Source organism: Barbus barbus (assembly GCF_936440315.1).
Source record: "Barbus barbus genome assembly, chromosome: 20".
Taxonomy (NCBI): domain Eukaryota; kingdom Metazoa; phylum Chordata; class Actinopteri; order Cypriniformes; family Cyprinidae; genus Barbus; species Barbus barbus.
The window spans coordinates 7,266,271-7,285,209 of record NC_136748.1 but is presented as its reverse complement, the minus strand read 5'-3'; the positions used below and the strand labels follow the sequence as shown (position 1 = coordinate 7,285,209).

Sequence of the window (18,939 nt, the reverse complement as noted above, 5' to 3'; positions counted from 1 at the left end):
ATTAGTGTTCTTTATCACCTTAATTATATGTTGTCTGCACTATGTTTGTACTTTCTGTACTGGAAGCTCCTAACACCAAGACAAATTCTTTGTGTGTGCAAACACACTTGGCAATAAAGCTCTTTCTGATTCTGATTCTGATTCTGATCAGGCCTATCACCGTTGTGTCGTCAGCATATTTGACGATGACGTTGGAGCTGTGTGTTGCTGTACAGTCATGTGTGTACAGGGAGTACAGGAGTGGGCTGAGGACGCAGCCCTGAGGAGCACCAGTGTTGAGGGTCAGCGGGGATGAAGTGTTGTTGCCCATTCTGAACACCTGACATCTGCCCGTCAGGAAGTCCAGGATCCAGCTGCACAGAGATCCGTTTAGTCCCAGAGTCTGGAGCTTCTCAACCAGTGTGGCAGGCACTATGGTATTGAATGCTGAGCTGTAGTCCACAAACAGCATTCTCACATAGGTGTTCTTATTTTCCAGGTGGGAGAGAGCAGTGTGCAGGGTGAAGGCAATAGCGTCGTCTGTGGAACGGTTTCTGCGATATGCGAATTGTAGGGGATCCAGTGAGTCAGGCAGCACAGAGCAGATGTAGTCTCTGATGAGTTTCTCAAAGCATTTGCTGAAGATGGGTGTCAGAGCAATGGGCCTCCAGTCATTCAAGCATGTGATTTTATTTTTCTTTGGTATGGGCACAATGGTGGATTTTTTGAAGCATGCGGGAACCACGGACAGAGAGAGGGAAAGGTTAAAAATGTCTGTGAAAACCCCGGCTAGTTGAAATGCGCATGCTCGGAGCACACGGCCTGGGATGCCATCGGGACCCACAGCCTTGCGGATGTTCACCCGTCGGAAGGATCGGGTTACATCTGCGACAGAAAAGGAAAGTGCGCTCGCCTCTTCTGCTACAGCCGCGGGAGCGCGCTCTGTGTGGGCGGTGTTGTGAGCCTCGAAACGAGCATAAAAGTGATTAAGTTCGTCCGGTACAGAGGCGCTAATGTTCACAGTAGCTGGTTTATTCCCTCTGAAATCTGTGATGTTATTGATACCCTGCCACATGCTTCTTGCGTTGTTGGTTTTGAATTGTTCTTCAACTTTGTTTTTATATTGTCGTTTGGCAGCTTTGATTGATTTCCTGAGATCGTAACTGGCTTTTTTGTGATCGTCAGAGTTTCCGGATTTAAAGGCAGATGTCCGCGCTGACAAGGCTGCTCGAACATCGCTGTTAATCCACGGTTTTTGGTTGGGGTAGATGCGGATTGTTTTTGTCGGTACTACATCCTCTACACACTTCCTGATGAAACACGTTACAGTATCTGAGTACGCCTCTATGTCGTCATCAGACGCTGCCCGGAACATGTCCCAGTCCACGTGATCAAAACAGTCCTGTAGTATAGCGTCTGATTGGTCCGACCAGCATTGAATTGTCCTGAGGGCGGGTGCTTCTCGTTTCAGTTTTTGCCTATAAGCAGGCAGGAGCAGAACGGAAGTGTGATCCGATTTGCCGAAAGGTGGGCGGGGGAGCGATTTGTAGGCGTCCCGGAATGGAGAGTAGCAGTGGTCAAGTACACGATCACCACGCGTGTTGATGGTGATGTGTTGGAAGTATTTTGGAGCTATTGTTCTGAAGTTGGCTTTGTTGAAGTCCCCCGTAACAATAAACGCTGCGTCTGGGTACGCGGTTTCCTGCTCGCTTATATTCCCGTACAGTTCCTTGAGTGCCTGGTCTGTGTTGGCTTGAGGGGGAATGTAAACAGCTGTGATTATGATCGCTGTAAATTCCCTCGGTAGCCAGAATGGTCGACACAGAAGCATATGAAATTCCAGATCAGGGGAGCAGGAGGATTTAATAGAGTGTAGGTTCCTTTCATCACACCACGAGTTGTTGATAAATAAACAGACGCCCCCACCTCTGCTTTTCCCTGTGAGCTCTTTCGTTCTGTCCGAGCGGTGCACGGAGAACCCCGTAAGCTCGATGGCTGAGTCTGGAACCACTGCAGACATCCAGGTTTCTGTGAGGCAAATAATGCAGCAGTCCCTTGTTTCCCGTTGGTATGAGATGCGTGCCCGCAGTTCACAGAGTTTGTTGTCCAGTGACTGAACGTTAGCCAGCAAAATAGTTGGGAGAGGAGGTCGGAGGGGACGGCGTCTGAGTCTGACAAGGACGCCGGCTCTCTTCCCCCTTTTCCGGCGGCGTTTCCTCGGTCGCGATCGTGCGGCCCAGACAAAGGGCTCTGATGCGGTGTCTGTAAACAAGGCGCCGGCGTTCAGGAACTCAAAGTCCGGTTTGCGTTGCGCGACGAAGGAACCAATGTTTAAAAGCGTGTGTCTATCGTAGACAGTTATACTGACAACATCTAACACGTGAAACAACAGAATAACAAATAAAACATAAGAAACATAAGAAAAACTGCAGAGTTTTCTTGGAGCTCGCAACACGGCTGCCATGCTCGGCGCCATCTTTACTGAGAGGCGCCAGTCATAAGGGTGAATTTTCTTTTTTTTAAACTGAGATTTACACATCATCTGATAAGCTTTCCATTGATGTATAGGACAATATTTGTCTGAGATACAACTATTTAAAAATCTGGAATCCGAGGGTGCAAATAAACAAATCAAAATATTGAGAAAAACATCAAATATATTTGCTCATTACATGGTCAAAGAAATTAAGAATTATGCAGTACCTTTTGACCAGCAATGATAACTTTGTCTCCAATATGAAGTCCCATACTTGAAAGCTGTGAACGAGCTTTTTCCGAGAGGAAACCCGGAGGTCGGACAGGCAGGAGCGGGATGAGTGCATCAGGTCTGGGGAGGACCTCCTGCAGCAGTGCGCGCAACTCTTTAGCCTGGACCGCAGCATCAGTTATTTCAAGAAGCATGTCTAGATGCTCTGGAACAACATCAGCCGGACACTGGCCCTTATCATTCTAAAAACATAAGAGGTTGTTAAAGGTTGAATGAAAGCATGTCTAAAAACACACGTAAATGACAAAAACATCCTAAATGAAATAGCAACAAGTTAAAGGAAAAAAACAACATAAAGTGTCCTAGTAAGGTTTAGGGACACCACATAAGGCATCACAGGATCATTATAAAATAAGTGAGATCTCTCAGAACAACTTTGTATTGATTTCCAGGATGGCTCTTCCTTTCATTTATCACCCGTCTCTATATACCACGAGTCACCTTTAGGGAAACTCTAGCTAACAAACTACTTATAATGTAAAATAGTTAAGCTGCAGTCAAACAAATCTTTTAATTTCACTACCAACAACTAACATAATGTGTCTAACCAAATTGAAGCTATTTAAGGAGAAACTTTTTTTTTTTTTTATCATGCAACTGACAGTATTTTCATGACAATTTTAATTAGGATCTCAATTAGTAGTCGTGACGTATTGTCAAGTATGGTGACCCATACTCGAAATTGGTGCTCTGCGTTTAACCCATCCAAGTGCACACACACAGCAGTGAGTAGTGAACAAATGCACACACACACACACACACACACCGTGAACACACACCCGGAGCAGTGGGCAGCCATGCTGCAGCGCCCGGGGAGCAGTTGGGGGTTCGGTGTCTTGCTCAAGGGCACCTCAGTCGTGGTATTGAGGGTGGAGAGAGCGCTGGACATTCACTCCCCCCACCTACAATTCCTGCCGCCCGGGGACTCGAACCCGCAACCTTTGGATTACGAGTCCAATTCTCTAACCATTAGGCCACGACTTCCCACGATTAGGATGGCTGCCTCAAACTCAAACGCATGATATCACAATAAATACAACTAGAAATTATAATTATATAACTAGATTGGGGGGGGGGGGGGGGATTACGACATGACTATCTACCTCTAAATGTATTTATTATTAAAAGCAATACAGAGATTATTTTATGTTGAGGGTTGCATGGTTTAGCAGATATTGCTAAACAAATTCAACAATAAAAAAAAACAATCTATTGCAAAATGCTGCAGGCTGCTTAAAGAGTTCACTATTGATTGCTGACTTAAGTGTCTGTTTTTTTTTTCATAAAAAGATAATTTAATATGCAGCATTTAGTCATGCTAAACTGCTACCTGTAAAAGAAAAAAATATTATTTATTGGAAAAGCTACAGCTCAGCTGCCATGTTATTAAAAATAAGTGTCACCTTATTTCCAAGAATCTGAGTCACCTTTTTTTTTTTATCATCTGAAATGTGCTGTAACTTATATTCCAAAGCAGCTTATATAATGCAATTATACCGTCAAACCCACAACACATTTGCAAAGTGCACACATTTGGATTTGTGCCGAATGAGAGAGGCTACATGAGCCCAAGTTTCTTTCTATGGAACATTTCCAGTTTCACTTTAAATAATTTAGGATTGGCATTTATAATAATTATATTGAATGCCACTATAATTTATGTTTGTTTTACACTTTATATATACTGTATATAGGGTCCAACGGGGCTAAAGGCGCCCCGGGGTAAAAGGCGCCTTTGATATTATTTTCATCTAAACCGCTAGATGGCACAAAATCGTGGCGTAGCACTTTCCAAAACATCCGCTTTTCAAGATGCACGTGTATATTTGTCTGATCTCTGACGCGATCACTTGCAGCAGCGCAAAGATGATGTTGTGCTTTCTTGATCTAATATTTTATGTTCTTTAAAATGTTGTAGATTTAAGTAGCAAATGAGAACCGCTAAAATTGATGCATATATTTTGAGACAAAGGTCTTCTTTATGATTTTCAGTTTTGTTTAAGATAATTAAAGCAACAGTTTTTAAATAACAAAAGAATATGTAAAAGTCTGGTATTTGGTGTAAAAAGCACCCCTGCTGTTGGGGCTAAAGGCGCACAGTAATTAACATGATAATTAATAGATAGCTGACTTTTCCATTTGTTGACATAACAATGGCTAGATTCAGATCTTGACTATTGCAATGCTCTCTTGGCAGGTCTTCCAGCCAATTCCATCAAACCTCTACAATTAATACAAAATGCCGCTACAAGATTAATCTTTAATGAGCCGAAAAGAATGCACATCACACCTCTGTTCATCAATTTGCACTGGCTACCAATAGCTGCTCGTTTGCCTACAAAACCACCTCTGGCTCTGCACCCCATATCTTTCACTGACTTTTTCATTAACTGTTCCCATCTGGTGGAATGACCTGCCCAACTCAATCCGAGCAGCTGAATCCTTAGCCATCTTCAAGAAAATAAAATCACATCTCTTCCACCTTTATTTGACCCTCTAACTCTAGCACTCTCTATTCTAATTCTATTTTATAAAAAAAAAAAAAACTTGCTACATGTACTGTGTTAGGCTAACCGAGACATGTCATGGCACTTGCATGTTGTTGCTCTTTTGTTGGTTTTGATTGCTTCTATTGTCCTCATTTGCAAGTCACTTTGGATAAAAGTGTCTGCTAAATGACTAAATGCAGGCGCAGTGAATAGCACATTTTTTCTTAAGGTGGGCTTTTAGCCCCTTTTTATTACATACACATATATATACATACATATATATATATATATATATATATATATATATATTGTTATTTTCATTTTTTTTTATTCCTGTTCTGAACAATGTTAAATTTACATTTGTAATGGAGTTAGGGGAACAAAAATACATGAGCTAATACTCTTTATAAATACTCTTTTTTTTTTTTTTTTTACATTTATTTGTTTACATAATAATGTTTATTTACATAGATTCATAATGTAGTAATACAATGCAGCTTACACAACGATGCAACTCAACTGATTTTTTTTTTTTTCTCAATGTGATTTTGACCCAGTGCGACTTCATTTCTGGAAAATACAGAAAGTACTGGTGCAAGCTAAACTGAATCACTGAATGCAAAGACACAGCAAGAGCTTGCACAGTAGATGAAAATATTTAACAGTATGTCTCATCAGCCCCCTCCAGCCAAACAGCTCAATGCCTCTACTACAGCACGGCTCAACACCATTTTTAAATGTATTACACAGCCAACTGCCTGAGTAGTGGACTTCTTGTGCCCTTCTGTCTTATCCAACAATGTGTTGTGGCAGGCACCGAGCTGGAACCAGACAAAGAAGATAGCCAAAACAAATGCGTCGTCCTTGACATGGCTTGGCTGGCGAGCAGTAACTGGGTTTCACTTTTCCTCGGCCCATTGGCTCTCTGTGGGCTTTAGGCTTAATGTGCTTGCCCATCTCACCAGCCTCATTCCCTGTGCTCATTAACATGTGGATGAGGGAGTCCATGTTTGGGACATCCATTTTGAGAGCCTTTCATCACACCGAGAAAAGCTGAAAGGGTTTGATGTACCACACATTTCTTAGACAGCAGGGTACTGTGTTGGAGTTGCTCTCCATCTTCAGACACATATAAATGTAGAGCTCCTGACAACTGGAAACTAAGGGCTCTCAATTTGTAATGGAATAATAGATAAACAACACCGCTGCCTCATGCAGCTCCATACATCAACTGAGTTTTTTACTACCACAGCGTGAGAAAATAGCTCTGTTCCAAAATCTAGTAAGTGATCTACCTAGACAGCATTTTAAGGCCTCATGGATGAACTTCAATCAGAGGTAGAAAAAAAATAGCTTTGGCCAAATTATGAAGCAGCATCTGATATATAGATTAAGGAAATCACAGAATGTATTATGCCAAGTTCAGTGAAGAAATAAAAAAACATGGCAGACAAAGCATCAAAAATTGCCTTGTTAGCTTAGCAACATGCTAACGTTACGCTCTCTAGTGTGGAGAAATGGAGATGGGAGAAGAAGATGAGACAACAGCAACAACAAACTACTGGAGACCACAACAATAACAGACAATGAGTGCTCGTATGAGAGGATTAAGAAATACCCTCAAATTAATTTTTATCATTCATAATTTTTAATAAAGAGAGAAATGGCACAAACACTTGACAAGGATGAAACCTTCTTGTGAGCATGCGTTGACTGTCTGTTTTTGCCAAAAATAATTTAAAAAAGATGGACAACATATCTCCATGTGGTTCACATCTCATTCGTTTACATTGAGAGGGTGGAGTTCATGACCTCTACTGCTGCCAGCCACCAGGGGGCGATTAAACTGTTTTGGCATAACTTTTCAGGAAGTGTGAAGCACACCTGATTTTTCCATATGCTATCAACTGGAGGGATATTTTGAAATGCTGTGTGTTCAGAAGGGCCACCCCCAAAAGTCAACTAACCGTTAGTCGACCAGAGGAGGCTTAGTCAATCAAAATGTAATTAGTCGCTTAATTGCAGAAAAACTAAATCTGTTTTCACTCTTTATCAAAGGAAACATTATACTATTAATTATTTCTTCAAACTCAGACTTACATGTGTGTACCGATTTCCGTGCATGTACGGAAGTAGGTTCTGGAAGGTAGCTTTTCTACAGCTGAGAAAAAAAGCTGCAAATTGTGCTTGTGCCATCACAAACACACACTCCCCGAACCTTCACTTTGATCTTTTTTTAGCTGAATCACAGAAAACTGAAAGGGTTGTGACTTTGTTCGTCAGTCAAAAAAAATATCCAAGAGATGGATGATGCAGGCGCACACTGATGGGAGATATGCTGACTGTTGGTCTGAATGTCCTGACAAGTAGCACCCCTCTAACCTGTGCTTAGGTTATATTCTCGTCAGCTAACGTTAATGTTGAACTGCATCCAAAACGATGCTGAATACATATTTATCACCATCATCGTGACAGGAGTTTGTTAGCATGACACTGGTACTCAGCAAGTAGGCAGTTTGGAAAGCTCCTTTGTAGAAACGTCGATCGCTATGTCCTTAAAATATGGTAAATTATACAATAATCAGAGGTTTACATGCATTGCTCATCTTCTAATCCATATATACAGTAAATCATGCATAAATTCAACAAACACAAACTGCTGAATCATCACTTTGTGTCACCAAATGAAATCATCTTCTGTCGAGGAGGCCTGAGGGGTTTGCTAATAATGAAACGATGCCCAGAAGATAAAGGTCATGAAGCATGACCACAGTACGCTGGAAAATACAGCCACAGAACTGTCTTTTCTTTTTCTTTTTTTTACATAATTAGTGTGAAACGGCTCATTGCCTCAATCACTGCTTATGTAATGCAGGAATTTCCACAATTATTCAAAGGTGACATCTGATTATGCTCCTCAAAGAGCAAACAACAAAATGATATTTTCTGAAACTGAAGCTGACACTGCACCTTAAAAAAAAAGTTCAGCCCATTTCCTTAGTGTACCTCATTTCCACTGCGCAAGACTGCACCCTAGTGGTTAGCAAAACTGTCTGCAGAAAGATCAGCTACTCTGGTTTAGCATCATATAGATGTAAAGCTCCACGCCTGTCAGATGAAGGATGACTCACTGAGATGGTCATATAACTCCACTTGCAGGCATATGCAATATCATAAGAGACAATGGATGAAGATGAAGAAAAAAACAAAACAATCTATTTGAAATAGTCAAAAGGATCACTGTGCAATGTAAAAAGTTGTTGGCCAAAACAGGTGTAATCAGGTGACGGTGAGCAACAATAGTTTGCTATTTTCCAAACTCCTTTTCCCGCATATTCTACCTTTGTTTCCTATTGTCAGTGTTGTTGCTTGGCAACATGGCATATTTGTATGGCTAAACCTCAGCTGCTCCAGAACGTTCTCCACAGACACGAAAGTCTGCCAAGCCTGTTGTTACGACGTTATCAGATGATTTGATGTTTGTTTCCCCGCACTGACGATATCTCTATTAGAGTGTTGGTTGAGAAACAAAAACCGAGCTAAAAAACATCTCCTGACTGACGAGCAATGGACAGATGCCCAGAGAAAAACACTGGCAACAAACAAGCCGCACTACTGGCAGAGATAACGTGGGGTAGAAAATGAAGGATGGAAAACTCTGGCTGCCTCACAACGGAGAAGAAATAACAGCAAAAGTCAAGCATCACGCCGGTTCCTATTTTATGTTCTGGCAGCAGAGCTGATAAACCCTTTACATGCAAACAAACCTCTCTGACTAACGCCCTACTAAAAGACCAGCTGAACTGAAATGCATGCATTTTACAAAAGTTTAAATAATATCAATAATTCAGTGCCATCTGCTGTTTGTGAGGAGAATGACCCCTGGCGGTGACGCTCCGTGAGTGTAAAATGAGTTCAGGGAGAGAAATGAGCGTGGCTAATTTACCGCTGTGCTGATGGGACAGACTGAAAGGAAAATAATAAAGCTGGCTGTGAATGTGCGAGTGTGTGCATCAGCCTGACCCCTTGTGCTCACTTCATATATCCATTTATCCATCTATCAAACTATCCACACAACCATCCATTTAAAAGAACTATGTAGACATTTTTTCTTTTTTTTCACAGTAGATGCACATTTATTTATTTGTATTTTTGAAGAATAATTTAATATTTTGTTTTATTTCTGGAAAAAAAATACTATTATCATTTTTATTATTATAAAAATCTACATCCCCACACTATTTGTTGAACAATTTAAAAACATGTATAGAAACAACAGCAATAATAATAATAGTAATAATAATAAATTTAGAAATGTAAGTATTTTATCATTAATATAAAATCAGTCATTTCAAAATACTTTATTATTATTATTATTATTATATTAAAAACAATCTGTTTTCCTAAAATATACTATTATTCTAAAAATTGTACTTCCCTACACTTACATTTTAAAGCCATGAAAATAATAATAATTACCAAATATAAATATTATAACATAGTCATTCTGCAATAATGTATTATTATTATTATTCAAAACATAATCTGTTTTCATAAAATATGCTATTATTCTAAAAATTGTACTTCCCTACACTTACATTTTAAAGCCATGGAAATAATAATAATTTCTTAATAATTATAGTCACTGTTATTATCTAATGCACAATCATTTTAAAATATTGTATTAATTCCTCTTATTCTCTTTATCTTCAAAACTGGTCTATGTCAGGGCATGATGTAGACCAGTTTCAAGCCAGAGTGTTGTTGCTGACATTGCTCTTATGCATAGTAAACTTGTGTATTACTTTCAGTGTCACAGCTCTATCATGAGAAAGCAGGTTTACAATAAATACTTGAATAACTAACAAAGACAGCTGCATTTCAATTTGCTTTGTTAGTAGCCATAAAGAAAATCACAAACCCTAAAAGCAGGGTTGGCTCCCAGCTCTAGCAGACACTTCACTGCAGAGGTACACAGGTTTGAGGCGGCGATGTGCAGCGCAGTGCCAAAGTCAAAATCACTGCAGGTCGCATCCACCTCTGAAACAGACCACATACAGACATCATCACGCAAGCACTTGAGTTTGCCATGAGATTCAAACTGCAATTTTGATTCCCACTGTCATTCCAATATCTCTCCTCACCTCCTGGCTGTGACGCCTGCAGAACCACACAGATGAGAGGAGGGACGTCGAAATATGCGGCGTAGTGGAGAGCGTTCATGTTCGTCCAACGGCTGCGCAAGGACGGCTCGGCTCCCAGCGACAACAGCTGACGGGCAAAACTGGCAGCACTCTCAGCGTCACCTGCAATCAGATGTGACTGTCATATCAGTTCTTGTGCTGTGCTGGATCAGTGATCTGTCCATGAGATTTCTACTGAAGTAAACTATCACAAAGAAATGTTAATTCAATTTTATTCAATGAAATACATGCTCACCTATTCCTGGAGCTCCTGCCTTGCAGCAGTAGTGCAGCAAAGTCATGTCAGTGAGACCATCTCTGTCATTGACACCACAGCCTCTTTTCAGAATCTACAGAACAAGGAAAAACTCACTTGAATACATACAGCAAGGACATCCAGCTAAAGATTTCATGCTGACAGAGACAATATTAGAGACCAGATAATATTTCAGTCAACAGAGCCTGACACTCAGGGTGGGGGAGTGTGTGAGTATGTTTTATGACAGTTGCAAGAAAACATGAAATTAAAATTGACCCTGTTTAGATGGTAAATGTCCCTGGCCTTGTTACACACAATTCATCAGTGTGTGTTTTTTCAAGTTTTTTTTTTCTTCGGAAGAAAAAGAAATGTTTGCTTTAACAATTTTTCCTCAAAATGTAATTGCATTCCTTTCCTCTGAACATTTTTTTTTTTAGGAAAAATAAATGCACCAATTAGATTTATACATCTGAAGAAATTGTGAATGGTTCTTGTGTTATTTAACATTGCTGCAGGGTTGTTCTGAGTGTTACCTCAGCACAACTCTTGCGGTTCTGTTCAAAATCTAGGAAGCTGCTTATGCAGGCAACATTTGGAAAATAAAGCAGAACAGGTGAGTTTGATTTCATTTTCTTTTAAACCACTAGATGTCCCAAAAACTCACCGCAGCACTTTTCTAAACAACCACATTACATTATGCTCTTGAAAACTTGGCAGATCCTCAGTGTGATCCCCGGCATATTTAATTAATTTTCATTTGTATTCATTTATTTTATGACATTTTTGTAGCAATTTAAAAATGAATTATTCGGTAGAATAATTAAAATGACCAAATATATTATTTTTTTCCCTCTCCCAAAGGTGTGATTTGCAGCATAGCACAGGTCATTAAATCAACAGTTCTTCAAAAACTTATGAACGTGTCAAAGTTTGGTAATTGTTGTATAAAGTGCCTCCTTTTGTTGGCGCAAATATGTCACAATAATTGACATAATAATAAATCACCAGCTGACTTTTCCATTAGTTGACATAAAATGGATAGATGGTGGAAATAATTAAAGCTGGCTGCCCATCTTATAGAAAATCACCATATTTATAATAAAACAATTGTTAAATATTACACTAATCATATAAAACAATTTATTGCTACTGAAAAGTTGTATTAAATGATTATGGGATCGCATTTGTGCATGGTTATTATTATTTTACTAAATTATTCTTTATGTATTTTTAAAATAAATATATTTTAACTTTACTTAAGTGATTCTTGTGAACCAGTATTAATCAAATTAAGAGGTAAAAGGCCTCCCTCGCCACATCATATATGTTTTCATTGTTGGCAACTATCTGAAACTAAATTAGTTAGTTGTTTGTTTTCGTGTTTCAGGTAATGCTTATTTTATGTTAAGTAACAGAATTTATTTTTTTTTTTAATCGGACTTTGGTCATCCTTTTTATTGTATGCCAGCTGATAAAAAAATAGTTTAGAAAGTAACCGTAATTTTGGTTTTATTCAATTATACATCATTACATTTCATCTTTAAAGACCTTGAGACTGAGACTCAGAATAACTCTGACCTCGTTGCCAATGACACTAATATTCCGCTGAACTTGGGGAACCCACTGTCTGAGAACAGCGAAGAGCTCGGGAACAGTGGTCCGAGGATCCAGCAGAACCTCCCGACACAGAGGATCATTTGGGTCAAAGAAAGAGAACTCTGCAAAACAGAACAGTTAAATCTGTAAGATCTTCAAATGAACCTCAGAAACAAAAAATCAGCATGAGTCAATATAAATGATTATTTCAAAACCTATTCATTTTGATTTATCCATGCTGAGCATGCCAGAGCCCGATCACTCAAATTCAGTTAAACAGCTCAGTTTGAAGTGAATTAAAGTGAAGTGTGAGAGTGAATGAAAAGCGAGTACAGAGAGGGAATGATGTATCAGTGCTGACAGGCAGAAAATTGAAAAATAATTTCTGTGACCTTGTCAATACTTCACTTTTACAGCAGCTTAAGCAAAGTCCACAATTTAGGGTCTAAACTTTACTTCATAAATAAAGCTACACTTCAGAAAACAGCTAAATAAGTTGTTTGTTTATTGGCCAGGCCGCCCCTAAACGGAAAAAAAAAAAAATCCATCGCTGTACAGCCGCAGACAGAATTTGATGAGATAAATAACCAAAGCGTCAGCATTTTTGGTGTGACCCACTTAAAAGCTTGCACGAGAACATTTTCACAGGGGCTTAAATGTCAAACTGAAAGCGAAACGACATTTCATGTGAAACTCGATGAGTGATGCACGCACGCAGACCCGCACACTCACCGCAGTCTGAAGGCATGGGCGCTGATGCCACCTGATGGATCACAGGTCTCTCAGAGTTATGGGAAATAATGCTGTACCGTCCCGGGACCGAGTCTCTCTCTGAAGACTCCCTCAGCACATCCTCCTTGGTCATTTCCCTCTCACCACCTAAACACAAAAATATTCAACAAAAACATTAATATCTGTGGAAACATTATAAAAATGCTTAAAAAAATAAAGAACTATAAAGGAAATAAGATTTTATTGAGGACAGGGAAAAATAGATAAAATAATGAATTAATTAAAACAATGCAGTGACATTAATATATGCTATGAACAAATTAATCATAAATATAAGTTTGCGGTTATTAAGATTTTTAAAATTAAATAAGTCTCTTGAGGTTGAATTTATTTGATCAAAAATACAGTAAAACAGTAATAGCAGCATAGTGTGCATTATTATTTATTAGGGATGCACGATATTGGATTTTTGCCAATATCCGATATGCCGATATTTTTCCAACTCATTTTGGCCGATACCGATATATTTCCTTTCGCTTGGAAACAACACCTAGTCTCTCCTGTGCAGAAATTATAAGCAAAATATTTGTTTAATTTAGGTTAGTTTTTAACAAGAATGTATTTGTTAGAATTAAATAAACAATAATAGCAGCATAGTGTGCATTATTATTTATTAGGGATGCACGATATTGGATTTTTGGCAATATCCGATATGCCGATATTTTTCCAACTCATTTTGGCCGATACCGATATATTTCCTTTCGTTTGGAAACAACACCTAGTCTCTCCTGTGCAGAAATTATAAGCAAAATATTTGTTTAATTTTGGTTAGTTTTTAACAAGAACGTATTTGTTAGAATTAAATAAACAATAATGAAGGTTTTTGGACAGTACATTAAAGCTTTGAAAATAACTATAAATAAACATATATATATACACATATACATTATATATATATATATATCAATCGCTGCATTTCCCCCCCCAGAAAGATGCAGTTAACCCAAACATTTTATTTTAAGATTTAACATGTGTAGACTAAAGCAAAAGAGTTGTAACAATTCTAAAAATATTTTAGAGCTTATGATTTGTTTAAAAAATAAAACATATTACACATTAATGAATAAATCAGTATATTTAAAATTATTTAATTTACAAGCGTCATGTTTGTGATTTTTTTATTTCATGTTAGCTATAGCTTCTGATCTTTAAATAAAAATATACTCTTTATTTTATGACATCAATTACTGCTTTATTTAATCAGATATACAGTCTAAATGTTACTTGTGTAGGCTATTTTACTTTTAATTGAATTAGAAGTAGGCCAACAGCGGATTAAAACTCCTTACTGAACGGGCATTAGGACCCGGGGGAGGCTGCTGCTGCATGTGCTTTTACTGTTTATACACCGAACGCGTCATTCTGTACGTGCTTTCATTGATTAAATGCAGCGATACAAAAGAGTGAATCTAATAGTCATTCAGACAAAACTGCTTCAAAAATGAGTCACACTGTTGATGTGATCTAATCGTTAGGACACCCTGAGCACATGTGAGTTAAGGTATTCCTCTTATCGGCAAGACATATCGGCATAATTTTTCATATCGGGCCGAGACCGATATTTACATTTAAAGCCATTATCGGCCGATTCCGATATCAGTCCGATAATATCGTGCATTCCCTATTATTTATTATCATCAAATATCATTTAAAACAGTTTTATAGTTTAAAACTATATTTCAAAACTTAATTTATTCTGTAATGTATTCAGCGGTCATCATTACTCTAGTCTTCATTAATGCTTTGTGCAGCTTATATAAACATTTTGACATTTTGATCAATTTAACTTACCAAAAAAAATCATAATCAAATTTTTGAATGGTAGTGTATAAAAAAAGCCATGAATTATGGACTATGCAAGGCTGTGCTGCATTCAGACCTGCTTTCATTCTGGTATGCAATTCTCACTTTTCACAACCCAAATAACAACCAATGGATAAAATTAAGTCACTCCTTATTTCTTTTTTATTAATATTTTGTGTGTTTGTTTGTTTAGTTTTTTTCTTAAAAGGCATTGATAAGCTCTGAAATGTCACACTAAGGTAAAATGATGCCTAAAGATAGATAATTATCTATCTATCTATCTATCTATCTATCTATCTATCTATCTATCCATCCATCCATCCATCCATCCATCCATCCATCCATCCAACCATCATGGCTACTTAAAGAGATTGAGAAAGAGAGTTGTTGTGAAAAGCATACCCAAGTGTGAATAGAAGAGTGCAGTATTTTTTTTTCTGCCTGTATATCATGGTAAATGTATCAAGTTACAATTCATGATATATGGAATAAGCAAAAATAAAGTCATACGGGTTCAGAACAGCATGATGGTGAGTTGGATGAAGTTTTCATTTTTGGGTTTTGTTACGGTGTTGTCCATGCGCAATTATGTGATGTCCAACACGGTCTTCATTTGTGTGATTTTTTGACAAATGTTGATATCAGTAATTAACTGAGATCAATTTGATTAATAAACATATATAATTAATTCCATTAAAATGAAAATTGACAGGCCGAGTTATTAATAAAGCCATCAGCTACTGAGCACGCAATCTCAATGAACAGACATCATTAGCCACAGCCTCATTCTGGGCCACAGCACACTGAATTACAAAGCTGCTTAAAATATCCCACTCACACAGCTTTGGGTGTAATAAAAGAGCCCTTATTCTCCAGCCGGAAAAAAAAGGAAAACACAAAGAACAAGGAACACAATAAAAATAAAAAAAAAGATTAGTTTGATGATGAATTATCCACAATAGAATATAAATTCAGAAATGTGCAACTTGTTTTTTTACATATTAAATTGACTTTTTTTTTTTTATGTACTCATCATCTCTACAGAAATAAACCGCTCATCTCCTCTGAAACACTGTGCCATCATTTCCTTTACATGGCAACCACAAACAACCAAGAATATCTGGCATTATAGAATTATGTTCATTATAAGCAAACAACACTTACAGCGCCTGCACAGCAAAAAAAAAACACCCCAAACGGAGTAAATACTCGTCTAATAGATCAGAGGTTTAAAAAAAAAAAAAAAACAGGATCATAATAGAGACCAGACAGCTAAATGAGTATCAGAAAAGGCAAGACATGACAATACTGAAGTACAAAACCAGAATACACAAAGACAGGATTTAAGTTACATACTACATCTGTTACATAAGAGCTTTATATGTATTGAGAGCATTTCTTGTGACTAGAGCTTTTGTTGCTTTGTTAGTCAGGTCAGCTGGGCCACTCTACGAAACTAAAAGAACACAAAGGGTGATTCCAAAGGAAAAACAGAATGTTCCCATGATGTAACATAGCTATAACATTCTAGAAATGTTGCATTTAGATTTTATTTTTACAAGCATAAAATACCAATGTGACAGCAAGGTAAAACTAATAAAGAGAACATTCTCTGATGGTTATTTATTTATTTATCTGCCAACAAAAAAAACTTGAGTCTTATAGTGTGCAGCTAAAGGCTAGTTCACACTACAGGATTTTAAGCCTGATTTGCAAGTTAACGAGCTCGCCGACAGGTCGGGCTGTAATCGGGGGGGAAATCTGCGGGTGATCGGAGCTCCGCGATCTTTATGTGTGAACTACACAACGATGCATCAAAGACGCTCGCTGACGTGTCGCCGAAACAAATATCTAGCATGCCAAATATCTGGACCGGTCAGCTGACTCGACATCACGTGGTGTCAGGTGTGGTGACGAGCTACAGCCAATGAGAGAGCAAGGCATGGGTTGAGGTCACCGGAAGAAAAACAGCAGCAACTTCGCTGAAAGAAAATGCTTATATTTTTGCACATAAGCTTCTTTCACAGGCTTTTGGCTGCTATATTTTTTATTAACCATCAATAGTTACTGTTGCCATGACCGACAAACACTCACACTACACTCTATCTCACGCAGTGAAAAACACATCGCAGAGCAAAGAGGAAACACACACCGACAGAGAAGACCGAGCAGGTTACTGCTCATATGAAACAAGATCTCAGGACTCTCAGCTTTTAAATCGAGTAATTTTTAAAGAAATTCAAACAATAAATACCTTTTTGTGGCTCTTCAATGTGTCGTGACAGATCACTGTATTGCCTCAGTTCAAACATGTGAACCGATCATCTTTTCATATTTACTTAATGCACGAAATGAACATGAATAAACATCAGAAGGTGTTTAATTTCAACCGCGGAACACATCATTTTAAGTCCACCGAAGTTAATCTACTCCTGTCTGATTTGTGGTTAAGGTTAGAAGGGATACAGCTGCGGCTACTGGGCATGTGCATTTACATATTTTCCGAGCCCACAATATAACGTGAAACCAATGAAAATGGTTTTAAATAGCAAATAGCGTCATAGTTTCATCAATTTGCGAGTGTCGCAGTGACCGTCTTTTTGCAGTAAGGGACCGGTCATAGTTTAATGAGTGGAAGATGACATGAAGCTCGCGGTTAACCTGCAATGAAAACAGATGCGCGCACATGTGCATATACAGCTCCCGATCGGGGCGAAGTTCACGGGATTTTGTCCACAGAATGATAAGAGCACACTTTTTAACATATTTTATTATTTAACACTCATTTAACTTTAGCGCTGCAAGCCATACAGTGCATGAGCAGATTTTCTGGTAAGCAAAACAAGCACTTTTAAATACCTCAGCTTATTGCCGTTACCATGGCAGCCAACAACAGCACAGCTTAACCCTCAGCACATATTTATATTTACATATTTATATATATAAAGCTCTTTGCGAACGGTCAATTCTCGCGTGTTTTCATGACAAAACGTGGTTTAGGGACCGAATCGAGTAGTTGGGTGACAGAGTTGTTGTCAGCTCGTGTAGTGTGTAACCCCTGGTTGCGGATAATTTACATAAAGTCATGTAGTGTGAACGCCACAACGACTAAAAGACAGACAATCAAGTCATGTAGTCTGAACAGCACAGCAATCTGCCGACGTGTAAAGTCCTGTAGTGTGAACTTGGCTTAAGACACACTAATAATATATGCTATTAGTTACGACCAATATAGGCTTTTCAATCGCAAACTTCTTTCACATAGCTATTTACTCATGACAGACTAAATTGAATTCTTGTTTATTATTAAAACGGCTGTCATATATTGAAACTGTCACAGGAAGAAAACCAATCAACAGGTTAGTTTTCAGCATATTATATCATTATATTAGTGAAGAGAGAAAAAAATAACTATTAAAGTTACTTTATGAGCATTTTAGCCAGTCACCAAGCAACTAAATTACCTTCTTCTTCTTCTTCAAACACAAACATGCCGTGGTAATACCATGGTAAGTCCTGATACTCTGTAATTAGCAGGGCATCTTTCTTTTCTTCACTTTCGACATCACTTTACCGCGTAACTACCACTTACAGAGTACTTCTGTAAGGTTTATTTTTGCAAGATGTGATTTTTATAGCCAAAACTACTGCTTGTGTTTCCGGCTGACCTTTATAAATGTAAATACCTTATTACATAACACACAGATGCTTGCCGTGGATCAGCAGAGCACCAGTCCAGTTTAGACTGTTATTATCACAAACACTGCATAATTGCATGCATTTGCCCTGCACGATTATGTTAGTTTACTAAACAGAACATTACTAACTTACAGTTATGCATATTCTGCAACACCATGCATCAATTCATCAATCGATTGCATTAAATGCACATCAAATACAGACATTAGAAAGTCGAAATATGCTGACAACAGCGAGCAAATACCTGTCTCTTTATGAAATAGAAAACCGCATTTTCTCTCTTTGGATCGTCGGCTTCGTGATCATGTTTTCATTTTATCTTCTGGCGACTTCGACTTGATCGGATTCACTTCCGACGTCGTGACGTAATAC

General features: G+C 38.2%; 1 protein-coding gene across 3 annotated transcripts in view; it reads right to left on the bottom strand.

The window, feature by feature from the left end:
* Nucleotides 1–18,939, bottom strand: part of LOC306885958 (CAP-Gly domain-containing linker protein 4-like) — a 70,965-nt gene extending 52,026 nt beyond the window's left edge. For all 3 annotated transcript variants that reach the window (XM_079442790.1, XM_079442791.1, XM_079442792.1), the window contains exons 1-7: nt 18,812–18,939; nt 13,006–13,152; nt 12,256–12,395; nt 10,675–10,768; nt 10,380–10,541; nt 10,157–10,275; nt 2,683–2,928 (exon numbers count right to left, since the gene is read on the bottom strand). In XM_079442790.1, the coding sequence (XP_079298916.1) occupies nt 2,683–2,928; nt 10,157–10,275; nt 10,380–10,541; nt 10,675–10,768; nt 12,256–12,395; nt 13,006–13,138 (894 nt within the window). In that variant the 5' untranslated portion in view covers nt 13,139–13,152; nt 18,812–18,939. The remainder of the gene's footprint in view (nt 1–2,682; nt 2,929–10,156; nt 10,276–10,379; nt 10,542–10,674; nt 10,769–12,255; nt 12,396–13,005; nt 13,153–18,811) is intronic.